General features: G+C 46.6%; 1 protein-coding gene across 1 annotated transcript in view; it reads left to right on the forward strand.

The window, feature by feature from the left end:
• NPAT (nuclear protein, ataxia-telangiectasia locus) overlaps positions 1 to 11,334 on the forward strand; it is a 35,004-nt gene that overhangs the window by 17,659 nt on the left and 6,011 nt on the right. Inside the window, exons 13-17 of the mRNA XM_015414813.1 lie at positions 2,224 to 3,822; positions 6,376 to 6,491; positions 6,578 to 6,680; positions 7,129 to 7,192; positions 8,371 to 9,496. Coding sequence (XP_015270299.1) covers positions 2,224 to 3,822; positions 6,376 to 6,491; positions 6,578 to 6,680; positions 7,129 to 7,192; positions 8,371 to 9,496 — 3,008 coding nt within the window. The remainder of the gene's footprint in view (positions 1 to 2,223; positions 3,823 to 6,375; positions 6,492 to 6,577; positions 6,681 to 7,128; positions 7,193 to 8,370; positions 9,497 to 11,334) is intronic.

Genomic DNA, 11,334 nt, shown 5'->3' on the forward strand with positions numbered 1-11,334 from the left:
TTATTAAAAAGATGTTCAGGAATATACAACAAAGAGCAAAGATTTCTGAGAATAAAATTACAAACATAGATAGCTAACCTAGATACTTACAAACAATGGTTCTCTAATCCAGAGGATACTTAACAAGGCACAATCCAAGATAGTTTCAAAGTCCAACATCAATAGGTGTCCAGCCATTGTGGCCCATCCCCATCAGAGTGTCCCAAGGCAAGTTCTAATCCAAGCAAACAGCAAAGGTAGAATGAAGGATCTTTCCTTTATGCCTTGTGGCCTACGCTGGCATGATTTAAGCTAGCCAATCAAATGTAGGCCCAGTGATGTAACCCAGCTGACCATTGGTGTTGCTGACCAGGTGATGTAACCGGTCAGATGAGACTGCCAATTAGTATCTGGTGTTCTGCAGTTATATCAGATCCAATTAACAAGCTCCCATAAATCCTTGTGTTAATGAGACGGAATGTGTAGACCCACTTAGGGTGGTCTGGAAATGGGTAGGGCTGATTTGATACCTTTGCACCTGTGAGTGTCTCCCATTCTCCCTTCTCTCTCTCCCGCTGTCAGCTTGGCCTTGGTGCTTAGAAGAACCTTTCCATGTTCTGCAGGCCTTATGCCTGAACCAAAGGGTTGGGTTTGAACAAGAGATTAAGAAGCCTAGTCTCTTGACAGTCCCCCCCTTTCTCCCCCCCCTTCTTGTCAATATTCTCCATCTCTCCCCCCCGTCCGCAGCAGCTGCGGTGTCTGGAAGCTGCTCCGGGCCCAGAGAGGCTCCCGGATGCCAGCGCTGCCAGCTATGAAGAAGAAGGTAAGTACATTGTCTGCCCACGCCCAGAGGATGCTTTTTTATTTGGGGGGAACTTAAACCCCAAGGTGTGTTTTTAAAAGATGTCACATTTTTCTGCAAACCTGGGCATTCCCCCACGTCTGCAGGGAAATCTGTTTCGTGTCAGTGTGGCCCCAGTCTGCAGATTTAGGTATCCACTGACGGGGGCCACACTTGAGAAATATATAGATGGTTTCAAGGCTTTGAAAACTCATGCCCTTTCTGTGCCGTTCGTAAAACAGGTAGGACGGCCAACCACCAGGCGAGGCCTGGAGATCTGGAATTACAGCTGATCTCCAGATGACAGAGATCAGGTCTCCTGGAGGAAATGGCTGCTTTGGAGGGGGGACTTTATGACACTGTACCCTGCCGAGGTCCCTCCCAGGGATCCCCTCCCCCAAATCTCCAGGGATTTTCCAGCCTGGAGATGACAAGCCTAAACACAGGTGAACTGTCACAGAGATGGGCTGAAGCTGCAATCCTAGAACATAAGTTAGGAGGGTAATTCACTTTAATCAGTAGATATTGAGTAAACATACATAAGACTGGGCTACAATTGTTAATTGATCAAAGTTTTAACAAAGTCTGTATCTTCTACATAAGAAGTGTTGTTTATGTTGCCTAGCAGGTGTTGTTTGCCCTCTAAGCAAGGTAACCTGCTTCCCCTTCCCATAAATCACACGCTTGGCATGATTGCTACCGCCAGCTGTTGGCTTTGGAGCTTATATGATATGTTGATTGCAAGATGGCAGCACAAAACTTTCAGTGCATGGGGCTGAGGTAATTCCTGAATCTTAGCCACAGGGAATCATAGTGTCATAGAATGTTAAGAGTTGGAAGGGACCTTGCAGGTCATCTAGTCCAACTCCCTGCACTCTGCAGGAGCATAGCCGAAAGATAGCCCTACAACATACCCGAAAGATGGTCGTCCAGCCTCTGCTTGAAAACGTTTGATAGACGTGGGAGAAAATAATTGTACTTCTGTTTCTGAATTGATTTGTCTTAAGGCAGAAGACTGGAATGATCTTGGTTATTTAGTGTATGAAGCTGTGCTTGTTTTTACTGTATTTTTTATACCTGTGTTCTGTATCAAGTGTCTCTGGGGAATCCAGTTTTTTAAATAAGAAGTAAATGTTGCAAGCCCTGTAGTGCAGAGTTATGGTCACCTGTCAGATGAGGGGGGAAATCCAAGTAATATCTTTTATTAAGACCAACCAAATTAACACAGCATTTTGAAAGCTTCATCAGGCCGGATGTTACAAAATTTACAAAGGTAGAAGGGTAGAAAGCAGGTTCTTTGGGTCATGGTATTAAGGCTTGACTCTGCATGCTTTCTTTGAGGGGCAGAAGCAGGCAGTCAGCTAGCTGAACTCAGTAATGAGCTTACTGAAACTCTGTTGCAGGTGATGGTTCCCAAGACAGATTGTCCTACACAGGAGATCATTCCAAAGAGGCAGCTTGTATCCTGAAGTCCGGTGGCAATGATGTAATCCTGGAAGAACATCTGAAGATGCAAAGTATAATAGACGGAGAATTTCAAGGGGTCTCCGAAGTGAGGACTGAAACCGATTCAGATGAAACAAGATTGGATGGCCAGCATAAAACTACCTTTGAATCTGAGCCAGACCAGGCTTCTGCTCCTGAGCTCAATGTAAACAACATGGGTTCTTATCAAAACCATGAAACAGCAGCGAGTAGAATAGATACAGAAACTGAAACGGGCCTGTTGCACCAGGATGTCCAAATCTTACCTGAATTGCGGTATGATCAGCTGGATACTCAACAGAAGTCCCTCTCAGAAAGAACTGAGTGTTGTTCATTGCCCGATAATATATTATCTGAAAAGACAAATGCAAAATTGCTCTCTCCTCTACATTCTGGTCACAATGAGACGCTAGAAAGAAAGAACGTCGCTGACTCTGACCATTCGGAAGATTCAAATAGAATAGAGGTAGCTCAAGGATCTGCTTTCTTTCCTGCTCCCAGCCAGCAAAACCCTAACAGTCCTACGCTCTCTAACTTTCAAGATGAAAGTAAACTGACAGATTCTGTTGCAGTGCCTGTAGCCAGTGCTCTGGACCCAGCTGCGACCCAGCTTGAAGTGGTGGATACTTCCAACGGTTTACATTCCGAGGATCAGCTTGTGCTTGAAGAGTCCTGTTCAAAACACCAAGGCCAGAAATCAGCAGATTCTGAGATGATACTGATAGAAATGCAGGAGCCATCATCTTCTACAAAACCAGATGCCGATAGCTTATTTCTTTCTTCTGACAGCGAGAGGCACACAGAAACGCCTGTGGAGAGCAATCCCACTCCATCCACTGCTTGCTGTTTGCCTCTACCAGAGCCAGCCGGAGAATCCAGTCTAGGGACCAAAACGCCAGGCAGCGTTTCATCTAGCGGTCAAGCTGCCGACGAAGATCCCTCCGGTATCGTCTCCCTGAAAATCATCATCAGCGAAGACCCCTTCATTTCATCAGATGCTGAGCTGAACAATGCTATTTCCAGCATCACTGGAGAGAATTTGCCAACTATCATCTTGTCTTCTCCAGCAAAGTCACCAGCCAGGGTGACGGGACCAGCCAGGTGCATAGTGACTCCAGAAGAGGCTGAAAGAACTGGGGATTCCGCTTTGGTCGAACAGAATCTTCTCATTGTCAGATCTCAAGATTCTGTTGTGAGCACGCTCAATGTGCAGAATGAAGAGTGTGCTGTCTTTTCCGTTGCTGGGGCATCCAATGTTGCCAAGGATGGGGGGTTTATACAGCTAATGCCAGGTGCAAATACATCTTTTGGTAGCTCCAACAGTGTCTATTTTGCCACCTGTGTGACTGAGCCAGCAGCTTTGGGTACAAGTGTTACTCCATCAAATTTGGTCGTGTTGCCAGGCAGTTCCACATCCCTCACACCACCGGTCCCAACAGCACAGCAGTTACGGACACCTCCCAGAACAAACAACTTGTTCGCCATGAACCCGCCAATGTCTCCAAACTTTTCACAGGGTAATTAATGGTTATAACTAAGGGTTTTTTTACTACTCTTAGTGAATAATTATTTGTTTTAGTTTCAAAAGTAAGCTGGTGCATAGGTTATTGTGCTCTTCATTTGAAGATAACCACGTGTTGTTGTTTTGCCATCAAGTCACAGCTGACTCACGGTGACCCCGTAGGGTTTTCAAGGCAAGAGCCATTCAGAGGTGGTTGGCCATTCTCTGCCTCCACATCACGACCCTGGTATTCCTTGGAGGTCTCCCGTCCAAATACTGGCCAAGGCCGACCCTGCTTAGCTTCTGAGATCTGATGAGATCAGGCTAGCCTGGGCCATCCAGGCCCACCAAATGGAAAACTATAGCAGCTGATTTGGACGGATAGACCTGAGATCCAGCGATTCTAGACGTGTACGAGGGAGAGAACAACAACATGGAGGACTTAGTGATGGACTCCATTGCTGTCGTCTGGTTGTTTCTAATTGCTAGTCTTTGGGGCTTGATTTCACTCCAGTGTTGTGTTGTGGAGGTAGGGTTCAGCTCATTACGCGATTGGCAGGGCTTGCCAGTTCGCTGCAGTGGTTAGAAGCGTGGACTCTAAATCTGGGAGAACCGGGTTTGATTCGCCCCTCCTCCACATGCAGCTGCTGGTGTGACCTTGGGTTAGTCATAAGTTCTTTCTGAGCTGTTCTCACGAGCAATTTCCTCAGCGCTCTCTCCACCCCACCATCTCACAGGGTGTCTGTTGTGGGGAGGGGAAGGGAAAGGGATTGTAAGTCGCTTTGAGACTCCTCCGGGTAGTGAAGCGTGGGGTATAAATCCAGTATCTTCTTATTCTTCTGGGCTAAACTAAGTTCAGACACAATAAGCAATGCATGGGTCCTCTACATGAAAGTGGAAATCCATCCAGGGAACACTGGAGTCTAGGTTCTCTTTTTGAATCTCCTCACTGGAAGCCTTCTGCCTGAGAGTGGGATGGTTGCAGTGTCCCAGACCACCTACTGCTTCTAGATAATTAGAAGACATGAGTAATTGGGCTGCTGTTTGCCAAGCAGTCTCCATCCCCTTTCTTGAGGTAGACTGTACACTAGTAAGATTTCTCCTTGAGGCTCTAGATTGCAGCATCAGATGGTGGGTCAGGTAGGCAGAGAGAAGAAAAGCAAAGGAGCTCTGCTTGGAGATGCACTAAGCAGTCAGGCCTCCTTATTCAGGAACTCCGGTGCATATAGGAGATTCTATGTCAAACATGGTCTTCTACATCCTCTTCAGTGACTGTGGCAGTCCTGCATACATCTGTTTAATGTGCAGATCTTCCCCTAATGTTTTCCAGCTGCCACCAGTCACGGCCAAGAAGTAGCAACTGCATCCAGGGAGGCATCAGCTCAGCTGCTGCTTTCTGTGCATCCTGGAAAGCAGGGCGGGTGTCAGCATTCCCTGAGGTGGGGCAGCTGCCAGGGCCCAGGGATTTCGGCGGGGCCCAGTGTTGCTGACCCCCCACACACATGCACCTGCCCTACCTCCTGCCTGTGTGCTCTTCCCATTCGCTTGCAAGTGATCTACCACCCATGCTTCCATCTTCCCAGCACTGATGGGAAAGTACATGTGGGTGCTGCGCAGCAGCAGCACTCCCAGTGGCCACAGAGGTAACAGTGCTAGCTATACATATCAGCCAGTGTTGATGGGGAAAGGCCATGAATGTGGTGCAAGTGGCTGAGAGTGCAGGAAGGATGCACAGTTGGGGGGGGGGGCGCGGGGGGGAAAGGGAAACATGGGGGGGCTGGTGGTGGGCAGAAAGGGGCCCCTGGGGTTGCTCTGCCCAAGGCCCACCAATACCTGGAACTGGCACTGTTGGATAGACTGCCAGTCCCCATGGCTTATTCGTGTCTGAGGCTGAGCTAGAATCTTGCTCTTCATACACTTATGGTGAGGGTGCTGCCTTTTTTTATTGCATCTGTCAGACCAGTAGCTAAATATGTGGCTAGCTGTGTCCAGTTGTGACAGCTCTAAAGAACTTAAAGTGGCTCACATGTGGTCCCCGGGTTATCGTCCATCTGGGCTGGACTGGATTTATGCAGTTTCGGGAGGAGGCTGTAAATGTGCATTCAGGCCATTCTTCAGCCTTCCTTCATGGGGTGGAAGACTGTCTCTGAGACCTCTTTTGAATCAAATACTAAAAGCTGTTAAGGTAAAGGTTCCCTTGCTCGAAAGCCAGTCGAATCCGACTCTAGGGTTGCAGTGCTCATCTCCGTTTCCAAGCCAAAGAGCCAGCGCTGTCCGAAGACATTTCCGTGGTCATGTGGCCGGCATGACTAAACACCAAGGCGCACGAAACGCTGTTACCTTCCCACCAAAGTGGTACCTATTTATCTACTTGCAATATCTTGCTTTTGAACTGCTAGGTTGGCAGGAGCTGGAACTAGAGACGGGAGCTCACTCCGTCATGTGGCACACTTGGGTCTTGAACTGCTGAACTACTGACCTTCCATAGCCTGCAGTTCAGCGTCTTAACCACTTGAGCCACCGCAGCTCCTAAAAGCTGTTACTGACTTGCAAATCCATTAATTTGTAGGTTCTGCCATTATAATTGCATCTCCAGTGCAGCCTGTGTTGCAAGGAATGGTGGGAATGATTCCTGTATCGATAATGGGACAAAGTGGAAATGCCTTTTCGGATCCTTCGCGTCAGGTAAAATGATTCAGTCTGCATAGTGTGAGACTTTCCAGCTCAAAATGGCAAGAAGTTTTCACTGTGCTGCTTTCATTTATCCCAAGGTCCTACATATGCCTGTACAGGCTTCTCTAGGCAGTGGAGGAGTTCCAAAATTACCTCTCCCTCCCAAATCTCAGAAGTTCCCAAGAAGCAAGTCAAATGCCGGTAAGCTAGCAAGATGCTGAGCAAACTCCTGTTAACTCTACTTTACACAGCACTCATGGTAGAACTGCTTAACTGACTCCCCCACTGATACTCTTTAACTCTAGAGGTTTTTGTTGTTGGTTTTTGCCGTCAAGTCACAGGTGACTTTTGGCAACCCTGTATGATTTTCAAGGCAGAGAACTGTTCAGAGGTGGTTTGCCATTGCCTGCCTCCACATCATGACCCTGGTCTCCCATCCAAATACTAGCCGGGGCCAACCCTGCTTAGCTTCCAAGATTGATGAGATTGGGTTAGTTTGGGCAATCTAGGTCAGGACACTGTATTGTTAGGATACCTCAAATAAAACATTTAATTTGTACTGCACAGTTGGGTGTCATCATAGGAAAGAGCTGATACTTTAAAAAAATGTTTTCTCATTATCTGCCTTTTGTTGTTGATTTTTTTAAAGGAAAGCTAAAAATGGATCAGAGTGGATTGGATTCCGTAAATCGTCCTGGTTCTCGTGTGCAAAGGTCAGCAGTTGATTTTTCTTTTCAACGAGGAGCAATTTTTATGCAATACCTTTCTTGACTCCCAGTGTCCTCAGTCATATGAACTAAGCAATCATAGATGTGGCTGTCAGCTCTTTCTAACATTTGCAATGGTACTTTTTAGGCCACTCTGATTGCAGGAGTTGCTGGTGATGATGTGATTACTTGGTTCATGCAGTACATTTCTTCATGTGAGTGTCTGATCAGGGTGGGTGAGGACTGCTCCTGTAAAGGGGGAAGTATTGGGCCCTACTTCTTCCTTTTTCCACACCACAGTTGTCATCTTCATTTCTCCTGGTAGCCTTTTAAGTTTTTGGCTACAGCATCAGATGCGCATAGTGAGTAGAGGCTTTCTTGCATCTGTAACATCTGTTCAGAGCACTTCAGGTTTTAAAAACAGTGACAAATGTGCTTCCTGCATTAATTTGTAAAAGTAAAGCACAGAATTATTTGCATTAGCTCTCCTTCTTAGGCATAAGCTTAAGTAATAAACATATAATGAATTTCTGTTTATGCTTTATTGAAATGGCAAGAAGATGAAAACAGAAGTTGATCTGTTCAGCAGTAATAAGATTGGGATGTCCTTCCTAATTTACCAGGTTTGATAATACAGTTTACTAATATGCCCAACAGCCTTACAACACTCAAAGGCAATTTTGACCATTTAGACCTGAAATGTGGACCTTTCAGACATGTTTATTTTAGTTCGGGGGTGGTGGTGCTGAGAATCTGTGGAGGAAGGGATGTTAAATCCTATTTTTCCAATTTAATCCCTTTGCCACTTTCTCAAAACTCTTATTTGCATAATAGGAGGAAATTACAGGTACTCTCGCTGCGGGGCAAATAGCAGCTTCAGGAAGGGGCAGAATTTAGATGTGAAAACGGTATAAAGGCAGAAAGGATTAATCCTCCTATTCCTTTGAACGGTATAAAGGCAGAAAGGATTAATCCTATTCCTTTAGTGGCTGATTTGACCTCTGGACAGAAACAGGCTTTAGAGATCCTGGCAATGAAAATATGTGTTCTTTGACCCCGAGCGGTAGCTTCAACAAGAACAATGAGTGTGTGTGTGTGGGGGGGGAACGGACAACTGAAGGTGAATCATGCTAGAGAAAGTTGCATGACCTCCCAGATCTCCCAAACTCTGTGTTTTCTTTCAGAGCTGGAAACTCAGAGAGGAATGCCTGTGCCAACTTGAGGAAGAAGCTAGAGGCTGTCGCTGTTGACACCACGAGCTCCGATCCCAAGCAAAATGAGAGCCACAGAAGAGTGCTTTGCTTTGACAGCACTCCGGCTGAAACAGGAGGAAATCCTCAAGCTTCACAGAGAGAAAGGAATGAAAACTCTTCACTCTCTGGGAATTCTCCCAGAGGACCGCCTTCGTCTGCTAAAACTCAGCCCGGCAAAAGAGAGCGAGAGAGGACGTTGCCTAGAATTTTGTGTAAGCCGGACATCGCTCACAGAAGCACAGCTGCAAAAGAAGCCCAATCTGAGAGGAAGTCTTCAGGGCCGGGACTAGCATCAGACGTGTTAAGAAAGCAGACTGCAAATAAAGAGAATGAGCTGGAAAGAGGTGTTGAGAAGAAAAACTCTAATCACGAAGTGGCTTCCCTGTCAAATGGTCAACAAAGTATTAACCTTCATATGGAGAAGAGCGGCTCTCCAGCGCAAGAACCGGCTAAAAAACAGGGGCTCCAGGTGAATGCCAACAGCAAGAATTCTGGAGTTTTAACTTCAAAGGAGCCGAAGAAGGACCAAACAAAATCTCCTAGCCAAGCCCACTGCTTGACCAGTCCGTTAACCAAACAAGCCGTGGAGCTCCTGCATGACATCCAGAGGCATAGTCCTGCTACTAAACTGCCTGAAAATGGGGATTTGCCAGTACCTCGTACCCCTTCTGGAACTGGGGACAGGCACTCAGAGGACACCTTTGATGTAATAAGGACACCGACATGTAAACGGTACAGTGAGGATAGTACAACGCCCAGGATCATGGTCCCTCCAGTTACCCCTGACTTGCCGGCCTGTAGCCCAGCGAGTGAAACAGGCAGTGAAAACAGTGTCAGCATGGCTGCCCACACTTTAATGATACTTTCACGGGCAGCGATTGCAAGGACGAGTACAAATACACCTCTCAAAGACAATACCCAACAATTTAGGTCTTTAAGAAGCACTGCCAAAAAAAGGAAACAGGAGGATGTGGTAGAGTGTGAGAGAAATTCACGGACTGCCAGCAAAAATGACCTCCCGAACTTCACAGTGCCAATAAAAAAGAAGAAAGTAAAGGTAAGCAGACTCCACCCATTTTAAACATGCAGTAAAAGCTTTGTTATCTGGCACTTGAACACCCAGAAACCTCAGTCAGCCAGTATTGCCACCATGTCTTTAGGTGGTTGTTTCATAGCTTCCTCCAGCTGTAGTTGAGGCCAGTTTTGTTCCTCAGATGCCTTGTGAGCTGCTAGTCTGCTCATCTCCCTGCTCTCTAGGACAGCTCTGTGACCTCAGGGAAAGTATGAAGGTCCTGCCAGGCTTGGGGACTGTTGGCATGGCACTCCCAAGAGTGTGGGGGTTGGTTACTGTGGAGCACAAGATTGAATTTCCGGCTCACTTGATTAACCGAATAACAAAGTTTTTAGTGTAATAGTATGATGCAGTTTGTGCACCAGTGCAGTGATGACATATGGAATAGAAGCAGCCGTCTGTTCTAGCTCCTAGCTAGACAGTTCCATAACCAAAAAAGGGATCTTCCCTAGAATTCATGCTAGAACTTGGAGAAACATTCCTTTTCACTTTACCAGTTGTTGCCAATATACAAAGATAAAATTTTGCTGAATGGGTTTTTCTGGATTAATTGTGGGTGAGAGTGTAACCATGGAAATGTGGTATATTAGTTGACCATTTAAATCCAGAGTGTGTCAAATGTTAGCATTTCAATATTAATTTGACAGATAATTCCAAATATTGGTTTGGATTCCATGGCAGATATCCAGCTGTACACCAGTCCTTGTGCAAAAGGAAGTGCTAAAATTACAACTTGATGTCTGCTTGTCCAAAATTAAAGCAAATCTTTTCTGCCTGGACAAGACATTAGGGATGTGGCCTTGTGTGTTTGGCTATTGACTTCTTTGATTCCCCCCCCCCCCATAGCAAGCAATACAAACAAGAAGGATGAGTGGGGGCATCTTGCTCAGGGACCCATAGAATTGGACCCCTTAGTCTAATTTGCTTGAAACTTGGGATCTTTAGTAGACAGGCAAGCATTAGGTTCCCTGCAACTTTGGTTGAAAAACAGTCACTCCAGCCTACCCACAAATTGCCAGTATTTATGCCCTTCCTAAAATCCAAATCCACAAAATACCAGGATCTTCGACGTGGTCTCTGTGCTTTACACCCATGGGATGCAGTGCGCACGTGCTGGATCGATCGGTGTTGTGGCAAGCTCTTAACAGATTTTTGCGCCCAGAACCCCACCACGCATGCCCAGAGGGGTAGGCGCAGACATCCCGCCAGTTCCTTTCTTTCCGCCGCGCTGGAAGCACCTTCCTTTCGTCGGTCTGATTGGTAGCTTTTTTCTCCTCAGTTTTCTTCATTTTTTGCTTTTACCTTTGTTGTTTTTTCAAAACCCAACTTGTTTAATTTTGGGGAAACTTTTTCATTTACCTCAGTCTGGCCTTCGGGCTCCCCCCCCCCCCCACCGTCTTTTCTTCTCCGTTTTTGTTTATTTTATGGAGAAGAAGTGGGGCTTTTTCAAGCGTTGTAAGGGCTGTGGCAGTAAGCTCGCTCCACTTGACGGCCACACCCTCTGCATTTTTTGTCTTGGCGAGACACACCGACCAGAGTCCTGTCGACACAATCAGACTAGAAAAACCTTCCAATCAAACTAGAAAAAACCGAGCGGCGTGACTCCTAGTACTGTTACTAGAGTCAGCGCTCAATCCCACTTCAGTCATGGACTCAGAAGGGCCGGTAAGACCTTCAACATCGACGGCTCCGGCTTCAGTCGACATCGAAGCGTTCGGCACCGACGGTGCAGTCTTCCGCGTCGGCGCCCGTGAAAAGGAAACAGAAGACGGGTAAAGAGCACAAGTCCGCAAAAATGGCTCCTCTAAGACCCTAAAGGCGGT

The sequence above is a fragment of the Gekko japonicus genome, unplaced genomic scaffold (assembly GCF_001447785.1).
Source record: "Gekko japonicus isolate JY-2015 unplaced genomic scaffold, Gekko_japonicus_V1.1 scaffold1956, whole genome shotgun sequence".
In the NCBI taxonomy this organism is placed as follows: Eukaryota; Metazoa; Chordata; class Lepidosauria; order Squamata; family Gekkonidae; genus Gekko; species Gekko japonicus.